At 36.2% G+C, this 24,408-nt stretch overlaps 1 protein-coding gene across 1 annotated transcript in view; it reads left to right on the top strand.

Annotated features, from left to right (window-relative positions):
• The window catches only part of THUMPD2 (THUMP domain containing 2), a 45,495-nt gene extending 24,748 nt beyond the window's left edge, over positions 1-20,747 (top strand). The window contains exons 6-10 of the mRNA XM_003758340.4: positions 789-876; positions 2,381-2,452; positions 6,146-6,260; positions 17,013-17,121; positions 19,140-20,747. Of these exons, the coding sequence (XP_003758388.3) occupies positions 789-876; positions 2,381-2,452; positions 6,146-6,260; positions 17,013-17,121; positions 19,140-19,476 (721 nt within the window). The 3' untranslated portion in view covers positions 19,477-20,747. The remainder of the gene's footprint in view (positions 1-788; positions 877-2,380; positions 2,453-6,145; positions 6,261-17,012; positions 17,122-19,139) is intronic.
• The last annotated feature ends 3,661 nt before the right edge of the window (positions 20,748-24,408 follow it).

The following is a 24,408-nucleotide window of genomic DNA, read 5'->3' as shown; positions in this document are numbered from 1 at the left end:
AAGGTTGGGAACTGGTCAAATGGCTGACCTCAAATAGTGACCCTCAGGTAGTTAGCCTTGAGGAGAGACTTTGTGAGAGACACAATAAATGACTGGCTTCAAAGCTTTACAGAGCTGCTTCTTGGAGGAGGGTTTAGACTTGTGTGCTCAGGCCTAAAGGCTTGTGAAGGAACTGTAGGTTGAATTTTCAGAAGCAAAATCAGGTTTGATAAAAGAAAAGACTTTCTTCGTGCTCATCAGGTTCAGGAGGGGTGGGGTCTTCCTTGCAGGGGTTAGGTAGGAGAACTCTATTGGAAGTTATAAGCCTGATTCAAATTCCAGCTCTTAACCTCTGCGTTCCTTTCAACTCTAAGTCTATGATTCTCTGAGCCTCATTGGAGATCTTGAAAGTCATTAAGACCTTTAGAAGTGGCCTCAATATTATATGAACAGGGGAATGAACTCATCAGCAGAAAAAGCATGTGAAAATTCAGGGTTTGGTAGCTAGTAAGTGGCCATTCTGGAACAAGAAACCAGAAGCTAGTTCAATATTCCTTTTACTCTTCCATTTTGCCTACCTCATCAATTCCAGTTGGCTAGAAAACTCAGCTATCTATCATGCTTCAAGATCAATTCTTCCATGTAACAAATGTATGTATATTATAAAACTAGAAACAGCATACTGTCTTAAACATTTTATTACATGTCTGAACATATGAGAACACGTTCTTTTCCTTACTTTACATTTTCATTAATGTGTATTAATTTGGCACCCAATCTTGTTAACCCTATGACCAAATTTTTGGTAGGCTTCCTTTGGCAAGCAGAGCTTACATCAAGGTGGCCGGACTTCGTTCTACTATAGCTTGGACCATGGCATCTCTTGCTGAAATCAATGTAAGGAAAAATGTCATTGTTGTAAATTTGCTTTTGATATGAAAATTTAAAATTTCAAAAGTGAGCACAAGAAATATACTTTGATACTTAATGGAGAAATAAAATTCACCACACTGGTCCTCATCTCTGTCCCCTAGGTAAGAAGTATTTAATTTGTACATTTTAGTAAACTCAGAATATTCATTCCTGGAATAGGCAAAAGTAAAGATAATTTCAGACTTTCTCATATCATCTAATATTTCTCAAAAACATGAATATTTAGTATCTGGAATCATATATTCTGTTCCTTTAATTTCCTGGCATAAAAAGAAATAGTCTCTTTTCACTAACCAGTCCTAGATCATTTCCTTCCCTGTCTCATTTTTTCCTTCATCTCCTGATGCTGCTGAATACCTTCAGAGGAGGCACTCTATGATGCTGTCTGGGTCTACTACATTTTCTTACTCAATCCTCATTGGGCCTTCTTACTTGATTAATTCATTTAACCACTATTTGCCTTAATTTCCCCAAACATAACCTCATTTAATCCTCATAACAACCCTACAAGGTTGATGTTGATAGTCTCCCCATTCACATTTGAGAAAACTAGGGCAGACAGGTTAGGTGACTTACCCAGTGTCTGAGGAGGGCTCTCAGGGCAAGCACTAGGAAGGGCATCCTGCAGAACCACCAACTGCCGCTCTTGCTCTCTACCTCCCGCATCTCTCCCTTCTCTCCCCTCAGATGGCTATCACTCCAGCTCCTCAAGTGCTGGGATAGCCTCCTCATGATAAAGTCTACCATTGTCCTCTCCAATCCATTTTGTACCTGGCTGCCCAGATTCACTCATGTGGTTCTTGTTTGCTTCCTGTGCTTGATACTTAATGACAACAGTTAGCATTCTCTACTTTCCAATGATCATCTCATTTGATCCTCACAACAACCCTACAAGGGAGGTGCTCTGATTATCCTTATTTTACAGCTGAGGAAACCAAGGGAAGCAGACTTTAAGCAACTTGCACAGGATCAGAGAGCTAGGAAGTATCTGAAACAGGACTTGAATTTCCCTCCTATTTCCCAGCCTAGTGCTTTGGCCATCGCACTACCTTGTTGCCCTCTAGAACTCTCTGTAATCTGGCTCTAGTCGATTTACAGACTTATTTCACTTTATTGCCCACATGTATGCACACACTGAAATGTCCTCGTGAGCTCCATTCCACTCAACTGGTCCACTGGCTATTCCACATACACAACACCCCATCTCCTCTGCACTTTTGTACAGGTTATTCTCTGTGCCTGAAATGTCCTCCCTCCTTACTTCTACCACTGGAGTCCATGGCTCCCTTCAACGCTTAGGAGAATGCCCCTTACCCACCGGAGGCCTTTCCTGGTTCCTCTCATTGGTAGTGCTTTTCCCCAAAGTTAATTTCTGTCTGTGTTGTTTCTGTGTACTGCCACTGGAGTTATAAATGTGGGTATTTCTCTGCTATGACTGTCATCCCCAAATCAGTTTTTCTTTCTGCAGATTGGTGCAGTCGTTTTGGATCCAATGTGTGGACTTGGAACGATTCTGTTGGAAGCTGCCAAAGAATGGCCTGTAAGTTCTAAAGCTAAGTGGGATTTTGACTAGAAAAGGCCACTGAAAAGTTATGTGATTGGCTCAGGTTCAAACAGCATGTATGTTAGAGACAGGACTCGAACACAGACCTGACTAACTCTGAGACCAGCTTTCTGTCCATTACAGGGACATTTGCATGAATACAATTCTTTGTGACCATTCTCAATTAGGTATAGGTAAATTCCTCATTAAAAAAAAAAATTTAGAGTGAGGTCGTTTAGTCCAATACCTTCCCTGTACCGAAGAGGAAGCTTATCACCAAAGAGCTTCACTGGCCTTTCCAAAGTGACACATAATTCTTCCCAGGAGTGCAAGAATTGAATCCAGCTCTACTCACTCCACACCCGTAGCTCATAGCCATAGCATATTTGTCATTCTTAAGATATTTCCTCTTCCCTACAGAGAAAATACAAACTAAAATGAATATTATCTATAAATAAACTAATAAAAAATTAGATAAATTACATGCCACATTATTTTAAGCTTATATGTATATGTTGCTTTCCAATTCTTCTTTGGTTGTTTTGCATATATATAACTTGTCTCTAATTCAATTATGGGTCTCAGGCAGGTACTGTATTTTACTTCTCCTACACCTTTTATGGAACCTATTACAGTGCAATAACAGGTAATGAGTTCTTATGGAAGCAAGGCATAAATATTAATGCATTAAATGATTAAATTATCTGTTTCTTTTACTATTTTAGGAAAAATATACAAATGTTTCAAAAATCCATTTTAGCAAACCTTTGCTAAGCACTTAGTGAAAAGTACTATTATTCTAGGTAGTAGGGTTTGTGTGTGTGTGTGTGTGTGTGTGTGTCTGTGTTCCTTACTTCAAGGAGTTTATAATATTGTAGGATAATATGCTTACATCAGTAATAGTAGCATCAATGTGCTTTTCCTTCCACATGACAATACTTGAAGATAACAATCATATTTGAAATGGCCATTACGTACCAGGAGCTATGCTAGGCAGTGGAGGCACAAGACAAGAAGGAAATGACTCCTGCTATCTGCTAACTTATGTTCTAGAAGGGGAAGTAATGTGCCCCAAAATAGCTGCAAAATTATTTAAAGAAGAGACAGTAGCACCTGAGGAATGAGGAAAGACCATATGCTGGATATGATGTCAGAACTGAGTTTTGAAAAAAAGTAAATATTCTAAGAGGTAAAGTGGAGAAGGTGTGTGTCCTACTCACAGGGGACAGTTGGTGAAAAGTCTGGAAGATGAGAAGTAAATTGTGGAAGGCTCAGGTAGAAAATTAGTTTGACTAGAATAATGATTGTGAGAAAGTGATGTCACAAGACTGGAAAGGTAAGTTGAAACCCGGCCATAAAGGGCTTTAATACCCAGTCGTGGAATTTAGGTTTGGTTTTAAAGGTAATAGGGAGCCACTAGAGCTTATTGAGCAGGCAAGTAACATGGTCACACCTATGCTTTAAGAATATCACTTTGGCAATTGAGTGGAAGATGGATTGAGTTGTCTTATCTAGGTCAAACTTTGGTTGATTTAGCCAGTAGCATTATCTCACAGCTTTTCACCCTCCTGGTTGACCTCCTGTTAACTCTTTGTAGCTTTTCAATGTCCTTCCTAAAATATGGTGCCCAAAACTAAACACAGTACCCCAAATGAGGTCTGACCAGATGAGAACACAGCAAGCATATGAACCCATCTTGCCACAGTCCTAGTTTTTTTAGTTTGTTGGAATATATTATCCATACTGTAGTCTTTTATTGTAGTTACTGATAAATTCTATACAATTCTATTTGTAGCTCCAGCATATTTTAATTGTTTGAGATATACATATATGTGTGTGTGTGTGTACACATATAAATGTATATATGTATGTATGTATTTTTTTTTAAATCTACCTCACGGACCAGTGAAGAATCCCTGGTTTTGTCTAGCCCTTTTTTTTTTTTTTTTTTTTTTTAATGAAAAAACCAAGCCCAAGAGAGGGAAAATCACTGCGCCAAAGTTACCCAGGTAGTAAATGACAGAGTGAAAAATGGATCTCAGGCCCTCTGACTTCAGAGCAGTTTCCCCAAAACAATTCCCCTTCACAGAAATCTTACACTCTTTTTTAAGACATGTTACTATTTGATTCATTTTTACATTTTTAGACTTTGACATTGGCCCACAGTTTGGTATATACCTATCCTAGCGTTATGTCATGTGCAAATTTGATGAGCATTATCTTATTGGCTTTCCCCAGATGATTGATAAGAATACCTTCCAGGGGTCCTCAAACTAAGGCCCATGGGCTAGATGCAAGCAGCTGAGGATGATTATCCCCCTCACCCAGGGCTATGAAGTTTTTTTATTTAAAGGCTCACAAAAAAAAAGTTTTTATTTTCACTATAGTCCGGCCCTCCAACAGTCTGAGAGGCAGTGAACTGGCCCCCTATTTAAAAAGTTTGAGCACCCCTGCCTTAAGCCCTCCAGAAGCCTGTGTTGAGGCTGAACTATTTATGACTGGTCTTCAGGTCTGGCCATTCAATCAGTTCTGAATCTGCTTAATTGTACCAGTCTACTGCCAAGTCTGCTGTCATCCTGTCTGCAAGAACAGAATGAGAGATTTTGTCTGACAATTTACTAAGTCTAGGTAGATTGTTATCTATAGCAGTAGTTTCAAATTCAAATAGAATCAGGGCCACTAAACTCTGCATAAAGATCCCTACAGCCCCATATAAAACCACATAATAACATGATCTGTGTTCCACTATATTATTTTTATTTTGTAATATTCTTGGTTCGGTTTTCTTGGGGTCTCTGGGAAGCAGCCTTTGTTTCAGCAGAGTAATGACCACAAGAACAGCCAGGTGTTAAAGTCCAGATTCTTTATTATCTCCTTCCTGGGGCTGGGTAGCTTTCTGGAGAGCCTTTCAGACCTGCCTTGGTCTCAATGGAGAAATGCAGGAGGAGAGCCTACCACCAGGTGCCTGACCGAAGGTCAAAATGAATTTCTATCTCCTTCCCTCTGAGAACTTAAGCTCCTGCCTCCAGTTCCCTTGTCTTCTTTGCCTCTGCCTCTGAATGAACCTAGCTGAGACTTTCAGCTTATATGTTCTATAATGAGCATAAACCAATCGTTATATCACTAGGAAACTATTATTTGTTGTAAGATTAAATCAATCATACTGAACTTAGAGAACTATTAAGCACCATGCTAAACTAGATAACCATTGTTTCATCAATTCCACTTAGCTTATACCTTATAAGAATCCTTGTTTCAAGTTCAGAGTTCTGGCCCATAACATCATTTGGTTAAATATTTCCCAACTACATTTTAATCTGGTTTAGACCTCTCTCTCTACTTCATTTTTGATGTATCATTCTAACAACCCTATTAAAAAAGAAAAGAAAATTATTGTGGCATACCGTGTTCTTGAAGATGCCATGATACCCTTTGTGACTAGACTTCCCTTTCTGTCAGATATCCTACTTAACCAATGGAGTTTTTATAATATATTGTTAACAGTACCATTAACACATCAAAATGATTTTTTTTTTTTTTTGCATTAACATCAGGCTTTTTTTTGAAGCATCCTGAATTTTGCTAAAATAGATTTTGCTCTTTTGTCATTTAAGAAAATAGAAATAGACTTACTTAAATAAGCAAAATATTTCATAATTTTACTTATTCAAAATTTGTTTTTCTTCACAGAATGCCTATTATTTGGGTGCTGATGTAAGTGATTCACAATTACTAGGTGCTTATGACAATCTGAAATCTGCTAGTCTCATGGACAGGATAGAATTGCTCAAGTTCTCTGTAACAGGTAAGCTATTCCAAATACAAATATAATGAGAATTATGACATAGTTAAGTGCATTTTTGGTGGTAGGATATTATTAAGCAAAATTGATTTTCTATATGTAATTCAAAAAGCAGATTTCTTAAGGAATCAAAAGCATTGTATTTATGCTTAGTTCACCTCAGTGATTGTAGTGAGTAAGAGAAAAGAGATTACAATATTCTTCAAGTGATTAATTTTTGGGAAGTGTCATTCAAATAATCAGCAATTTTTCCTACATGTTCATTCAGAAAAGTAATCTAAGGCCTACGTAAATATGTCCAAGCCTGTTTGAAAACACATTTAATGGATTTAAATTTTTTTCTTAAAATCACATATCACTTAGAATAGATTTTAAAAAGAAAACAAAAGAACAACAATTGAATATCTTCCAATAAATTTATTTTTATAATAGTAGCTTTTTATTTTTCAAAATACATGCAAAGATAGTTTTTAACATTCATCCTTGCAAAACCTTGTGTTCCAAATTTTTTATCCTCTTTCCACATCTTCTTCCTCCCCTAAATAGCAAGTAATAAACATGTGTAACTCTTCTAAACATATTTCCACATTTATCATGCTGCATAAGAGAAATCAGATCAAAAGGGGGAAAAATGAGAAAGAAAAACACAAGCAAGCAAACAACAATAACAAAAAAAGGTGAAAATCCTATGTTATAATCCATATCCAATCTCCACAGTCCTCTCTCTGGATGCAGATGACTCTCTCCATCACAAGTCTATTGCAATTGGCGTGTATCGCCTCATTGTTGAAGAGTCATATCCATTACAGTTGATCATCGCATAATCTTTTTTGTTGCTGTGTATAATATTCTCTTGGTTTTACCCACTTCACTTACCATTAGTTCATGCAAGTCTCTCCAGACTTTTCTGAAATTATCCTGCTTATCGTTTTTATAGAACAATAATATTCCATTACATTCACATATATAACCTATTCAGCCATTCTCCAGTTGATGGGCAGCCACTCACTTTCCAGTTCTTTGCCACTACAAAAAGGGTTGCTACAAATATTTTTGCACATGTAGGTTCTTTCCTCCTTTTTTATGATCTCTTTGTAATACAGAACCAATAGAGACATTGCTGGGTCAAAAGGTATGCAGTTTGATAGCCCTTTTAACATAAGTCCAAATTGTGGACCTAGAGTGATTGGTTCAGTTCACAGCTCCACCAACAATATATCAGTATCCCAATTTTCCTATATCCCCTCCAATATTTATAATTAACTTTTTCTGTCATCAGTCAATTTGAGAAGTGTGAATTGGTACCTCAGAGTTGTCTTAATTTGCATTTCTCTAATCAGTAGTGATTTAGAGCATTTTAAAAATATGACTAGAAATGACTTTAATTTCTTCATCTGAAAATTGACTGTTTTGTAGCCTTTGACCATTTATCAATTGGAAAATGGCTTGTATTCTTATAAATTTGAGTCAATTCTCTGTATATTTTGAAAATGAAGCCTTTATCAGATGTAAAAATTTTTCCCAGTTTTCTGCTTCCCTTCTAATCTTGCCTGCATTGGATTTTTGGTACAAAAACTTTTTAATTTAATTTAATATAATCAAAATTATCCATTTTGTATTTCATAATGTTTTGTAGTTCTTCTTTGGCCCTTCCAATAACTTTAGCACATTTTGTGTATTTAATCTTTTTTTCCCTCTCTTGATAGTTCTATGGTAAAAAGAAATTACCAAACCAGTTGCATATTCAAATTTATCAGCAAAAAAGTAACTTAGAGTAATAGAACTAGAGATTAGGTCTTACAGAATGTTTGTGTTGGAAGAGTCCATAGAACTCATCTAATCCAGCCTCACACCTCAGGTTAGATTCTGTTAAGCAATATCCCTGACTGGTTTTCTTTCGGCCTCAACTGAAACACTTCCAGTAATGAAGAATTTACTGCCTCACCCTTCTCTTTTGATCATTTTAATCAGTGACTTGAATAAAGCCATAGATCATATGCATGCTTATTAATTTTATGGATGAGACAAAGCAAAGAGAGATAGCTAATACACTAGATGATGAAATCATGATCCAAAAACATTGTGAAAGACTGGAAGGTCAAAACAAAATTTAATAGATATGACTGCAAAGTTCTGTGCTTGGATTTCTAAAAATCACCTCTAAAAATACAAGATGCGTAGAGAATAATTTGGTTGGAAAATAATTTATGTAAAAAAAGAATAGGGCTTTTAGTGGTCTGCAAGCTCAGTATGAATCATTGTGATGTGACAACCAAACAAATGCTAATTTTATAGTTGTAGAGTAATTTTCCCTGGTCAAACTACATTGCAGGTATTTTGTCCAATGTTGGACAAAACATTTTTAAAGGAGAAATTGATAGACTGGACCATGGGGAGGCAGATTCTTGGGACACTGAGGGGACTCAGAAATAGGCAATACAGAGATTTAGTTTAGGTATGTTAATTTGAGAATCATTTAAGAGAGAAGAAAAGATTTTTTTAAAGGACATGATAGCTGTCTTTAAATACTTGAAGGATCTTCATGTAGAAAAATGATTAAGCTTATTCCATCAAACCCCAGTAAAGTGAACTAATACCATTAAGTGGAAATTATAGGGAAGTAGATTGTAATTCAATATAAGTAAAAAATGTCTTAACAGTTAAAGACAGCTAGATGTTATGTTGGGCTTGGAATCAGGAAGATTTCAAGTGATTTCAAATCTTGTCTCAAATATTCATTAGCTGTGTAACTGAGGGCAAGACACTTAAACTCAGCCCCAGTTTCTTCATCTGGAAAATGCGAATACTAGTAGTATCATTTACTTCCCACGATGGTTGTGAGGATAAAATGAATTAATACTATTTAAATGGTTTGAAAATCTCAAAATGCTATATAAATACTTATTGTTATTGCTCTTATTATTGCTCTTTTAAGAGCTGTCAGAAATGGAATGGGATTCCTCTAGCATTAGTGAATTTTCCAGAATTGGAGGTCTTTGGAACAAAAAAGCCAAACGACAACTTCTCTGGGACCTTTTAGACACAATTCCTGCTTTGAATAAGGATCAAATGAAATGGCTTAAGGAGGCTTCACATAGTTGTCTGATCTACAAAACAATCTTTTCATTTATGAACACCTCCGACTATTGGGTTTTGGTGCTGACTGTGTTTAAGCTCCTTTCCTCCAGATGGGGCTGTCCAGCACACAGGTAGTGACATGGGACTTCTCTGTGATTTCTGTTCATTGACTTTTGCTCTCCTTTCTCTGAATCTACAAAACAAAGTGGCACAAAATACACAGGAATGAAAATTGCAGTATATTGGCACAGAAATACATTCATGATTGATCTCCTCAACATAAGTAGATCTTCTCTGTCTACTAGATCTATTCAGTCTACAGCTTACTCACCTTACATTTTCTGTGGCTGAATCCCATATCTACAATGCTCTCTTTCACTCCCTGGCTTCCTTCAAGTCTCAGCTAAAATCCCATTCCCTGTCCCCTTAGTACTAATGCCTTCCCACTGAGATTACCTACAGTTTATTCTACATGAATTTTGCTTGCACATAGTGGTTTATGTGTTGTCTCCCCCATTAGATTATGAGCTGTTTGAGAGCAAAATTGATTTTTACTTTTCTTTCTATTCCTAGTGTCTGACACATAGGAGACACTTAATTAATGTTTGTTAGCTTGACCTATCTTTTTATAATGTTCCATAGAGATTCTTCCTAGTCCCCTGTGAAAGTTTTCAGCAGTTATTTATATTATTTATATAAATAATCTGTGGGTTTGTGTGGTTTTTTAAACTAATTATATATTTACAGATATAGTCAGAGTGTCCCAAAAGTCTTAGTGCAATTTACTTACAACTGCCCAAGGTTGGAATACATATGCATGTTCACTGTGTACATATGTATTTCTGTGTGCATGTGTGTTTGTGTGTATATGCACTGAGACTTTTGTGTACCCTACATATATATAAGTATATTGTGAATCTGAAGAAAAGCCCCCAGCTTATTCTTTGAAAAAATAAGCCAAATATAGTTACCTGACTCAAATATGGCTATGGAAAGCCATAGCACATAAAAGAGATTGAACTGTTCTAAAATAAATGGACAGGAAAAAATAAAAATAAAAATAAACACAACCCAGCAGACAACCATCACAGTGCCCTGGGCAAACTTGCTATGGAAGATTTTTTTTTTAATGGATGAATCAAATCAACAAGTATTAAGTGTCTATCATGGGCCAGACACTATAGCACTCTTGCATTTGGTAAGTAAGTATGCATATATATATATATATATATATATATATATATATATATATATACACACACACACTCACACACACAAATATATGTGTACAAATACATATAATATATATAGGCATATATGTCATACATATACACATATATCTATATTTCCATCTGTAAAAGGAACCTTATAAGTAGTCTGATATTTCTTGTTCTAAAACATGAACCAAATTGTCCATATCAGAAAACTTATCTAAAAAAATTCAATTTAGCTAAATTCAATTCTAGATTCAATTCAGCAAAATATCTTTCATTGGTATTATCTATTTCATGTAAAACATCTTTATCATCTCCAAAATGCATATTAATTGATCTTTTTCTCTTCTAAATCACAAGATTTATAAAAGAGTGCTTTTGTTAGCATTTGTTTGTGCTTGTTAGCATTTGATTATGTAAAACTAATTTAAAATTCTAGCTAAGCCATCCCACACCCTTAGGAAGACTGTTAAGTTTTTTGGAAAGTACTAAAAAAAATCATTTTGGTTACTCTGGGAAGCTACTAAAGATAATCTCATGAGAGCTCCTTCTGCAATATAAGAAATACAACTTGTACTAATACTAATAGAAAAAGTGAAAACTACAAAATTAATTTTTTAAAAAAGTCAACTACAGCAAAAAATGAATGTTTCACCTTTGTTTTTGAATCCTTAGCAAAGAACAAGTGCTTATCACAAGAATGTTTGAGGTCCTTGCCTGCTACTGCCCAAATAAGCCAACATAGACTATAGACAGGACACGTAAACTACAGGTTATGCATTCACATGTGACATGCATATGTCATCAGTAGGTGCTACATTTGTGTCTTACAGTTTTTCAGATGATTGTGTGAATGTATTTTCTCCTGAACTACACAACCCAGAGAGGGAGTAGCAAAAGAGTCATATAGACATGAGAAGGTATATATTAAAACAAAAAGAGGAAACTTGAATTATTACTGAGGTGTGTCCCTGTTAGCAGAGCTATTTACAGTAGGCAAAGAGAACTGTACCTTCTTAGTTAATAAGCATTTGTTAAGGTCCTGCTACATTTTGGGCCTTATTAGGTAGGGTAAAGAAAAGAAATGACTTCCTTGAACTATTGAAATCTTCTGATTTTTTTTTTTTTGGTTATCTTTTTGGAAGGTATTGAAGGAGACATTTGTGTCAAAGAGACATCACACAGGAAGAAAAATAACAAATGTACAACAAAATAAGAGTCAGTTACGTTCTCCCAGAATTCTGCTACTTGAAAAGTCCTAATTGAGTTATCAAAGGAGCTAGATCTGCCTTCAACTTTATGTAGTATCTTAGATGATTTGATTTCTACTGTTTTTAGGAAAATATGAAATGAACTGAAGACAGTTTAGTAGATAGGTATATATAGACAAAATTTGGCACTTGAAGTTGACACCCCGATTACTAATGAATTAGTCAAAGAAAAATTACATTTTTCCCCCAAAATACAATAAGGTTTCAAAATTTACAGTTCTTTTCTATCACTGAAATATCCATTCATCATGAAAAGGAGAGGAAGGCTTTTACTGATCTATTTCTTGATGTTTAACAGATTAAAGATTTAATTTTTTGTAGTTTCTAAGCTCTAATAGAGTGCTTAGGGCTTATCTCTATTTGGGGTTTAATAAATAAATAGGAAACAAGTGGAGTTTTGGTGTCTTGGATTGGCTTCAAGTTTAACCTCCTCTGTCAAGGGAAAGTCTCTTGGGAAGGGATAAAACCCAAACCCCTGAGACTTCCTGGCATGCGGAAGGAGCTGTGGATGGAGAGCTTTACTAAGGAATTTATGTACTTGGGATTTTGAAAGCTAGAGGGGCACTAAAGGTAGATTTAACAGATGAGGGGCCTCTGGTCCAGAGACTTAAACTACTTTTTCTGAATCTATCCCTAATGTCCCTCTTTCAGCTCCAAAAATCCTAAATATGCAAATTCCTTAGTAAATTTCTGCATAGTGTCATCTTGCCAGTCTTATCTCAAAATACTTCCCCTCACATAACTTATATTGCAACCAATTGAGTATACTTACTCAGTTTACTCATTAACTAAAAATATAGACAACATTAATTTAGGCTTAGGATCTATAAACTATTAAATTTATTTTAAAAATCAAATGATCCTTCTTCCTTTTACATCTATAGAATATTTCAGCGAAATAAAAAAAATAATTTTGGAAGCATTGCATATTGGAGGGGGGAAAAATCAAGTGTCATCATTTAAAGACTAATTCTGTAGTCTTACTGTCAATTTCAGATTCTAAATGGCTGTTGTCCCTCAGCCACACTCCAGAAAAACAGCAAGGTGACCCAGTGATAGCACTGGACTTGGAGTTAGAGCTGAGTCCCAATCTTGCCTCAAACACTAACTGCATGACCCTGGACCAATCACTTAAACTCCCTCAGACTCAGATTCCTAATCTCTAAAATAGAACTAATAATAATAATAGTATCTATATCATAGAATTGTTGTGAAAATCAAATGAGCCAATCTATGTAAAGAGATTTGTAAAACTTAAATGCTATGTAAATGCTAGTATTCATTCCAAATATCAGGCCTTGGGTTTTTTTTTTTTGTTTGTTTGTTTTTGTTTTTGTTTTCTTTTCTGTTCCTCATACCTTAACTTCCTTGTCCTATTCTCTCCTTTCTCATAGCTACCTTTTGAAATTTTACCTGTCATCCTTTATGGCCCAGATAAGTTGTTACTGGCAACTTCTTTCTCTTTTTTCTTTACCAGCTCATTGAGCTGGGTTAATTAATGGGTTTGTTCCCCATGGGTCTGTCTTTATCTGTCTTATCTCTTCTCTCATTATACTCTCATTTGCCAGTTTATTCCCATCGCAATAAATTGCTGCTTCTAGGCAGATGGCTTCCAAAACTCAATCTTTTACCCTGACTTCTTAGACTTCCAGAACTGCATCTCTGGCAGTTCACTCCATTCATGTGGGTATTCCTTTGGCCCATCAAAATCAAGGCATCTCAGGTGTAACTTATTATTTTCCTACTAAATCTACTCTTCCTACTGATTTACTATTTCTATTACACCATCATTCACTCAGTCTTCTATGTTATTAAGGGGTCCTCAAACTTTTTAAAAAGGGGGCCAGTTCACTGTCCCTTAGACTGTTGGAGGGCCAGACTATAGCAAAAACAAAAACTTTGTTTTGTGGGCCTTTAAATAAAGAAATTCATAGCCCTGGGTGAGGGGAGATAATCGTCCTCAGCTGCTGCATCTGGCCCAACTCTCAGATCAAGCACTATTCCAGAGACTTTATAATAAAATATAGTAATTTCCTATTTTTCTCTTTGACAGTTGGCTAAGTAGAATGGACTGTATTGGTGAGAGAATTGAGACAGAGAAAATGATTAATTAGAAGGCCATTGCAATAGCAGTGAAAGGAAGTTGCAATAAGCCAACATTTTATAAAAGATAAGAAATTTACCAGTACATATCTAAAAAATGACTTGGGAGGTAATTGCTTCCCTCCTCTTTTAGTAGAGATCTTCCAGAGATGATCTCTAATGTCCCTTTAGTTCTGAGAGTCTGTCATTCTTTTACCACCATGAAACCTCCTCTGAATCTTCCTCCCCCATCCAGTTTTTTTTTTTTTCTTCATTTGAACTCTAGAATCATTTTCTGCCTCTCTTCAGCCCTTATATTCTGTTTGTGTTAAAATACTTCCACTTGTACATATCTTATTTTCTTAATTAGAGTATAAGCTTTTGAAGACTCATAAGCCTTTTCTGTCTGTTCTTCATCACATTCTGCACCTGATAGTGCTTCAAATATACTTTTTGAATTTTGAGTATTGAATGAATAAAGGTGAACCCAAACATTCATCAGAAGTCTTAATCTCCAAAAGTTAGCTAGTCTCCTCATTTTTCCTTTGAGAGAGGGAGAAAAATGAAGTGCCTTTCCCCACATCCCATGTATCATGGTTCCGAAATGTAAATGTTTTTCCTATCTCTGAATCATCCTGCAGTCATGGGAAGGAGAGGACATTTTTTACCTATTTGTTTGACATTTAACAGTTTATAGATCCTGTTGTTTCCCAGCAGTTTTATGCACTCAGCTTATGCTTCTTACTTATCTACTAGTTTATATATTGGACTGTGTTTCTGTTTAAGATTGTATCTCCTTAGCTACAGGCAAACTTTGTATTATCCAGAACAGGTGATTTATGACCTCACAATCAAAACTCTTTATATTTTGAGAGATTTCTTTATGTTCTGCATTTTATGGGTTCAGGTACTCAGAGACTTAAGCAGTTGTTGAATAAAGTAATAACCTTATTCACTTCTATAAAGATAAACATTGATACTTAAGCACCAATCCCTAAACCCATTATTTTTCCTTTTACTCACATTTCTGACTTGGGCATCTAGAATCTTAAGTAGGACATAGAAATAGGTTTAAATTCTCCTTTCTTATTCACTTTTGTTGAGTTGAATAGAATGAGATCGAAGAGTCATCCAGATTCTGTTTAAAGACAAGTTATACTCTTCTGGGAAGGTGAGCTCAAAGTTGGACTATTGTAGAATGGGAAAGATAATCCAATAGAAACCTCGTGTTCATGCTTTAAAAGCTAATCCAGCATGATTTAGAATTCTTTCTCTATGGAATCTTTTACCTTGCTGATCCAAAATCACAAAGCCTGAGTTGGAAAGAGCTTCAGAGACCATCTTGTTCAACCTGAATTTGACCAGGAATCCCCACAGTGAGGAGGAACTCAGTATCTCATGACATTTTTTAATCATTCTGATTGTGAGGAAGTTTTTTTTTCCCCCAAGCTGAAATCTATCCCTCAGACTTTTTTCATTGACTTTTAGATCTGCCCTCTAAGGCCAAACAGGATCAATGTAATCCATCTTCCACATGAAAACCCTTCAAATATTTCACTGATCAATCAATCAGAAAGAAGTTATTAAATACAATGGCACCTCAGCACATATTTGCTTCAAAACTCATTGAATTCAGTTATTTGATGCATTTCAATGAGAAAAAAGTGCTTCATCACTTGTAGTCACACTTAATTGTTGTCTTGGTTGAACAGTAGTGGCCCACTTCAAAGGAGACAGTGGCAGTAGTGGTGGAGGGCACAGGACCATAGCTTCTGCCTCACCATCCAGAGACACCCCCCCCCACCACCACCAAGGAACCTTAGATAGAATGGATAGGGGAGGGTATAAAGGTCTAACTTCCTCTTAGAAAGTGAATTGGTTGAAGAAGAGAAGAGTCAGGTGGGGCAGGGCTGGGCTGCCTTGTTTCTCCAAAGCTGGAAGCCCCACATGCCCCTTTGGGGAATTAGTTGAGGAGGGATAGTTAGGCTGCAGACTGGAGATGTCTTCTTTATGGAAAAAATTCACTGGGTACTGGTCATTTTTGCTACTCATGCCTTCTGGAACTAGTTAATGTTGAGTAAGGTACCGTACCATTCACTGTTCTACAATATGTCAAGTATTATGTTAGACTTTGGGGATTAAAAGGTAAACAATAATCATCCCTTTAAGTGAAATGCTATAGTATTTTGCCAACAATCAAAATCAGAGTTACTGGCCCATATTTTGTATACATTCTTTCTCAGAACATTAAAATATTTGCTGTTTGCAGTCTTGTGGTATTTTTTGTTTTTTATCTTTCAAAGATCACTGGCAACAGCTCAACAATCATAATTTTACATATCACTTCTTTAACAGGACCCAGTCATTAAATTCATCCTATGTAACAAGGAAGTCTCTTAATTATCCCAGTTATAACCTTACTAATATTTGTTTTGTCCTTTCTAGGCCAATGTGCATTCTCCTTGACAGAAAAAACAAAAACAAAATTATAATTGAGTAGCATCTTCTTGCTCATTCATCCATTTTCATCATTTTACGCTTCCCAAAACAGTCTTAGCCTTTCTTTAATTGTCTGTTCTTCCCTAATATAGCTTAAAAACAAAACAAAAACTTTAATGCCCTCAGCTTTCCCCCTTCAGTTTTAATTCATTCTAAACTTTGGTAGTTCTTATATTATATTTTTTCATTTTGTTATCTTATTTTGCTGATCCTTTCTGTTTTTATATTATGTTATATTATGCCTGGTAGTAAATGCAATATTCTAGACTTAAGAAAGGAGGAAGATGCATGCTGAAATATGTCTTTACTTTCCCCTATCTCATATATTCCAAAATGACATAATTATCCTTCACTCTCTGCCCACGATTCATGTAATTTCTACTAGAAACTATATAAATATCATATAAAATCATATGCAGAAATCATTTTTCTTTGATGATTCTGGAGTCACTTAAGAATCTTTCCTTTCTACAATGTCATGAACACCAATTTTCATTGCATAGGATTTAGGAGAAAAAAAATCCATTCTTGGAAGATTTATTTTATTTTTGTTTGAATTCTAAATTACAATAGTGTCTAATAATTTAATTCTTTTGATTTTTATTTTTCAGAATTGCCATTACTTTCTGAAAGTGTTGATGTTATTATTTCCGATGTTCCATTTGGGAAAAAATTTAAACTAGGAAAAGACATAAAAAGCATTCTTCATGAAATGGAAAGGCAAGTATAATGCATTTTCACTATTTTGTGTTATATTTAGAGACATTGTTTAGCCTTTATGTTCATTTTAATATATATCACTTAATGAGATATTTAGCAAAGTGATCTCTAGTTCTATAATATTTTTATTTAACTATTATTTTATGTGATGACCACATTAGCACCTTGGATACTTTAGAATCAGCCAGAGTCAGGATAAGCAAAAGTCCTTGATCTTTATTCTTTGTGGAGGTGAACGGAATGGAGACACGAAGTGAGAGCAATCGGGACACGAATCCATCAGGAGTGACTCTGACTTTCTCACTCCACGCCCTCGCTCATCTTCCTCCACCCAATCTCCTGTACAACAGATCAAGCTTGCACAATGTAGTAGGAAGGGCCATTCTTTCTCCAAGCATATACTAATAGAGTATTGTCCAATTGGTAATTGGCCTTAAGTGCTCTGACCTCAGTGTATCTGCTCAGAGTTTTCAGCCCATTACAATTTTATGGGTTGAATCTGAGTCTGCCATAGCCATTTTCTAGAATTTCAAAGTTAAACATGTTCTAACTAAAGCTAGATGTCCCAGTTGATAGAGCACTGAGCCTGGACTCAGGAAGATCTGAATTCAAATTTAGCCTCAGACACAACCAATAAAGCTGTGTATCCTTGGAAAAGGAAATACAAATCACTCCAGTATCTTTGCCAAGAAAACCCCTGAATGGTAATGTCCGTGGGTTCACATAGAACCAGACATGACTGAACAACCAAGCAATAAATGTGCGGAACTCTGTGCTAGAATACAGATACAATGAATAAAACAGTTCCTGCTGACAAGCAACTTAGATTCAAATGGGGAAGATGGCAAGTTATGTTACAAAGAATAGAGAATAAGAATAAAGAATAGAATAAAGGAAAGAAATACAAAGTAGCTAAATATGAGGTAGGTTGGAGTTACCCTAACATCCTAGAGGCAGAGAAGAGGGAACTGAGAATGATTTCATGCACAGGGTGGTTCTTGAGAGATGTCTTTGAAAGGATTCCCTGAAGTGTAGGTAAAGAAGAGGTTGGGGGGCTGACAGCATGAAGACTCAGACTTGGGAACTGGAGGATCAGTTACCCTGGAGGATAGAGAAATAGGGCCAGGAAGCAGAGGTAGAAATTAAGCAGCACATAGAGCATTTATGTTTTGCTACAGGGAGTCCTGGGGTAAGTTATGCTCCTAAGTAAAATCACTGGCCAGCGGTTAGTCTGGATTAGTAGAAAACTGAGCTGGGAAAAGCAATTAGGAAGCAATTGCAGTAATCTAGGTGAAGTGAAAGGGGCTCCGTGTGAGCAGAGAAAAGGGGTCAGAAGCAAAAAGATATTCGAGGTAGAAACACTACGATTTGCCAACTGATTGGGTATATAGGGTGAGGGAGAGTAAGGAGAATATTGTCACATCCTAATAATAATGGGAGGCTTGGGATAGAGCAGTGTCACAAAAATCTAGAGAGAAGAGAATATTAAGGGCAGAAAGTGACCATCAACAGTGCCTGAGGATGTAGAGAGGTGAGAGCAGAGACAAAACCATTAGATTTGACAAATTAAGAGATCACTGGTAACTCTGGTGAAAGTAACTTCAGTTAAATGATGAGGTTGGAAGCCAGATTAGAGAGAGTCAAGAATTAAAATAATGCTACTTATCCTGTCCCCTTTCACCCATAATCTTAAAATTTTATTCCTTCAAAGTGTTTTAGACTCATGTGATGTATTTTGTACTTTGCACCTGCATTTATTGGGATGTGACTGTAAGTTAATTATTTGATTTGTCTTTTCTATAAAATGAAAATAGATAATTAGTGTGAATTTCATGATGGTGAATTTGGTCATTTGTTTTTAATGGTGCTACATTATAGAAGATCTTAACTAATTAGCTACTAGAATTTAGGTTGATAAAATTAAATTTTAACTTGAAAATACATATATATAGTCTTCTCAGTTGTATGTATCCAAATAAGAATAAATTGTTCATACCAATTATATTTTCTTGTTACAGAGTCCTTTGTGTTGGAGGGACTATTGTATTATTGCTTAGTGAAAACCTCCACAGGTACCTACAAAATTATAAGGAAAGTAACATCATATGGAATTCCAGTAAGGACAACACAAATGAATTCAAATTTGTCCAGTATGTGAATGCTGAAGAAAAAAATGGAATTCAAGAAAATGTTTCATCTTTATTTCAAGACCACAGACAAGAATGTTTGGACAAAAGGCCACTTTTTGGCACTTTGGTGCAGATGGAATGCCACAAAGTTAGCCTTGGAAGAACAGAGGCATTCATATCAAAATATAAGAAAATTCATGCTTCTGGACTACAGCAGCCTTTTTAATTTGGTTCAGGTTGTAAGTTTAGCAGTTTTTATTTTAGATATACCTTAGTAGAAGACCAATGATCTTCATACAACAATCCACATAAGTAAATTCCATTAAAATTGCTTCACAGACATGAGCAGGGGAAAGATCTGCCACCCCTGGGATGACCCTCCTCCTCCTCTCTTCCCTCCTTGCCTCCTCCACAGAAGCCTTGAACTTACGGGGGATGGTCGCTCCAAATCCATCCAGAATACTTTAATGCTCACATGACTTCATTGAGATAGAAATCACACTTCTCTTCTTTCTGGGCTTTACAATCCAGGCTATCAGTACCTCCTAAGGTTATAGTTGTAAAGTACTTCCCAGGGATGCCTGGCACATAGTAGGTGCTAATAATCCATGTTCTCTCCCCTTCCTTCTGATCTTCCCTCTTCTTTGCATCTACACTCTCCTGATGCCCCCATTGTGTCTGACCTGCTACTGTCACTTCTGGACCAGCTGGACTTTGCCACCTGCCCTGCTCAGCCTCTTAGGTTTTCCCCACCTTCGCATCCCCACTGCAGCTTTCTTTTGATGGACTGTCTCTTCCCCAGTTAGAATGTAAGTTCTTTGAAAGCCAGGACAGTCTCACTTTTGTATACGAGATACCCATGATGAGGACAGTAAGTGTTTACTAAACACTATTTCATTCATTCATTCATAGATCCTCACTTTAAAATGTCTGCTTTCATAATGGTTTTCTTATTAAAGAGTGTTTTGTATTAACTAAAATGTCTTTAAAAATTATTTTGTAAATGATAGACTTTAAAGATCTGGCACTGGTGTGCTCTCCAAATATGAGGTGCAACTACTTAAGCCCTCTTTATTAGGCAGGCATTTCCTCAAAAAAATAAAGATTTTTAATATTTTTAGTAATTCAAATTAAATAGATTGTAAACAAGTATAACAGCACAGAATAGATATTTTGATTATATTTCATTTTATAAATATGTAAATTCTTATTTTCTTAAATGGAAAACTATACTGTGAAACTGTTTTGATATGAATTTAGATTTTCATATATCCTATATTTTCCTTCCTTGTAAGAATGAGAATTATTTTCATTGTATTGTATCACCCATATTAAAGATGTTGTCAGCAAATTGATCATGCAGATGTTAGCAATGCCAGTACATTTAGAATAAAAAAAAAACTTATTTTTAAAATATTGTGCAATTGTTACCTATTTTATGTAAAGACCACCATTTTTTCCCTTTACCATCTTTTCAGAGGAGTGAGAAATTTTTTTCAGAGTTGTGAGAAATGAGAAAATTTTACTTTTAGTGATAATAACCTTTCTGATTAATGAGTATATTCAGTAGTCTAATTACTAAAACACATGTAGAATAATAAATTCTTCCTTCCCCGTTGGGGTGCAAGTAACAACAATAACATTTTGAGGTTTGACACAATCACAGTTACCTATTGTATAGCACTTTAAAGGACAATTCATATGCGCATGTGTGTGTAAGTAAATGTTGTTTAATCATTTTCAGTCATTTCTGACTCTTTATGATCCATTTGGAGGTTTGTTTGGCAAAGATAATAGAGTGGATTGCCATTTCATTCTCCAGTTCATTTTACAGATCGGGAACTAAGGCAAATAGGGTGAAGGGACCTGCCCAGGCTCACACAGCCATTAAATGTCTGAGGCCAGATGTAAAGTCAGAAAGATGAATCTTCCTGTCTCCAGACCCAATATTCTAGCTACCGTACCACCTCGCTGCTGAAAGTGAATGCATGTATATGTATATAATAATAGATAACATTTTATCTCCATCACCTCATTACAGCATAGAAAATGGCCCTCTCTTCTAAAATGTTATCCCCACAAAGTATCAGATCAGGCAGATCCTTCCCCTTCTCAAAGTTATAGCAGCCCCTGGAAAGACTCTAGACCGGCCTGACAGCTTAACCGAGTCTCCAGTGGGCTGGAGACATAAGTTCCTAAGCCATGGTCATCTACTAGGGGAAAAATGGACTGCGATCAGCAGAGGGCATACCCGCACCAGTGAAATCCTAATTCCACTGAGTCTATATAACAGCTACAAAGCACCCTCCTCAAAACATCCCTGGTAGAGGTACCTGCTTCTGATCTGCTATCCTGTGTCATTTATACTTTTTACTCTATCCTATTCTGCATTTGCAAATTTTAGTCACTTAAAAAAAACATCCAAAATCAAAGACTTTGGACAATATGTTCTATCCTTTTCTTTCCAATTTATTTGTTCCTAAGCCTGATTTTTAGGGGGAAGGGGGAGAATTTTGTGTGGGTGGACATCTGTGTGGGTGTAACCAAGTTGCAGCAAACAGCAGGTAGAAAAATGTGTTTTTCACTGACTTGGCTGGCATCAGTATAAATTACAAGAGCCAATATATAGCAGTCCTAGGGATCTTAATATAATTCTGTCATCTAATTCCCCATTTTTAGTTTATACTAATATTTCTTGTACATGCAATGAATGAAAAGTGTTTTTGAACTTTGCAGAAATGGGACATCTTATATCTGAAATATTGAATCATATAGTTTAGAAATGTTTTTAGATTCTTTGTAGTAATTCAGAATTATGAACTGGTCTCCTATTTTCACTTTTAAGAACTACACACACAGCATGTACTTCCAAATTAAAAGTGAACATATATTTTACCTTTACTATTGTGGTTTTAATTTTAGCTAGAATATGTACAATCCACATAAACCTGACATGAAGAAACAATATTTTGCATTCATTTAAAATAACTGGAAGAGTCATATAATTTTTTAAAAAATCAACCTGACATACATCTGTACCTTAAAATGAATATCTTACTCAAAATGATTTTGGGAGTTGGGCAGTTAACAATAGTTCTAACCCATGCTATGATGAATTTCCTTCTTTTGTTTGGGCCCAAGCTATAACATCTTTGTGATAATTGAGCTGAACTCTTATGAAGATGCAATATTTGTCAATAGGGTAATTTAATTGTAAAGATTAATAGATAAAATGAAGAAACTTCTTTGGCTCCTCTAACAGGCAGGAAACAGCTCTGGTTCTGAAAAAAACAAAAACAATAAATCAAAGGCAACCTTAGCAGCTCTTTGGGTAAGACCTATAGAATAGAGAGAACTATATTTTAGTTCAGTAGACCCTGGTCAAGAGAAAATGCCTTCTCTTCCTGGGGAAATCAGTTGGAAGCCCACCCTGAACCAGGAGAAAAAGCATAAAAGAAATGGACTTGAGTAAAGAGATCTGATTTTAAATCATTTATGTCTTCATCTGTAAAATGGAGAAATAATAATGCACTACCTCCCCTTCCCAAGGACCATATGGAGATCAAAGTTCCTTAAAGGCAAGCCTTGTATTTCCTTCAGCATATGACAGTCTACTGAATATAGTAGGCATTTAATCAATGGCTTTTTAAAAGTAATGTTTAAAATCATAGAGTCCTTTGGAATCATCAAACTTTGGTGAAGTCCTGCATAAATGTCAGTTATTAGGAAACATGGAATTTTTAGATGTATAGAGAGGGGAAAGAAGCCTGAACAAAAGCATAAAAGCTTCTGATGCTCATAAATCAGAGTAAAAACATTTCACTCCACAGGTATGCTCACAGTGATGTATGCATCAGAGGACTTCCCCACAACAAAAATTCAAGGTCAGCTGGCCATCAAAGAACAACGTATAAAACCTCTCTGTTGGACAGCACAGCCATGGAAGCATTGCACAGGTCAGAAATGACAGAGGGATGGAGTGAGAAGAGACTAAGTTTGTGTAACAAGATTGGGAGGCAATAGATGAATCACCTAAACAAACAATGACCCCCCAAAGATTGAAGGAGAAAAAAAAAACCATCAGGAACATGAAAATAGGGCAATTTGGGCAAAGACAAAAATAATGAGCAAGGTCTCCATCATGTATTCATTCTAGAATGCAGTAGGTCTTTAATGAGAGAAAATATCTTGCATTTTGGATTAGATGGGATGCAAGAGTTAATGCTTCCAGAGTGGTAATCAAGAGCTTCTCAGAAAGCTTCAAAAGAACTTCAAAAGCATCTTTACCTGGCATTTAAGGTCCTCCCCAATTTGCCATCACTCTGCCCCTCCAGCCTTATCCCATTATTTATTCCCTTCCTCTCCCTCCATGTTCCAGCGAAATTTAGCTAGTCTCTGGCTAGTTTTTGACTTTCTTTCCCATACCTGCAATACTCCCTCCCTCCTTGCCTGCCCCTGCCCCTGCCCCTGCCCCTGCCCCTGCCCCTGCCCCTGCCCCTGCCCCTGCCCCTGCCCCTGCCCCTGCCCCTGCCTCTGCCCCTGCCTCTGCCCCTGCCCCTGCCTCTCTCTCTCTAACTCTCTCTCTCTCTCTAACTCTCAGCTTCTCTGGTTTGATTCAGCTCAAATCTCACCTTCTCAAGGACCCTTGTTTCAGTCCCTACTATTGGTAATGCCATCTCTGAAATTACTTCTCATCTTCTTTCTGTATATATTTTATATATAAAATTGTTTCCTAATGCCCTTCAATAGAACTATGATCTCATTGATATGAATAATTCTACTTTTAATAGGATAATCTGTCCCTGTATCTTCCTATGGAATTCTTGTCTTTGTTCAGCCAAAGTGCTGGATTCCTTCTTCTGGAATTTTTTTTTTCTATTTCCTGTGTACCAGTAGAAGATTTGAACTATGCCATTTTTTCCTCTTGCTACATAATTGGCTCACCATTTTAAACTATAAATTCATTCTCCTTCCCAATAAATTCCAGCAAATTCCTATGTCTCAAGAATAAATTATAGGACTTCCGGCCAAGATGGCGGCGAGGAGGCACAGAGCTGTGTAAGCTCCGCATTTTCTCTCAGAATCCATCTCATTACAAGCCTCTGAATTAATGCCTGACTGAAAAAAAAATCCCACAATCAGTTACCAAGAGAAGACA

Source organism: Sarcophilus harrisii, chromosome 2 (genome assembly GCF_902635505.1).
Source record: "Sarcophilus harrisii chromosome 2, mSarHar1.11, whole genome shotgun sequence".
In the NCBI taxonomy this organism is placed as follows: Eukaryota; Metazoa; Chordata; class Mammalia; order Dasyuromorphia; family Dasyuridae; genus Sarcophilus; species Sarcophilus harrisii.
This window is presented reverse-complemented; position numbering and strand designations above follow the sequence as displayed.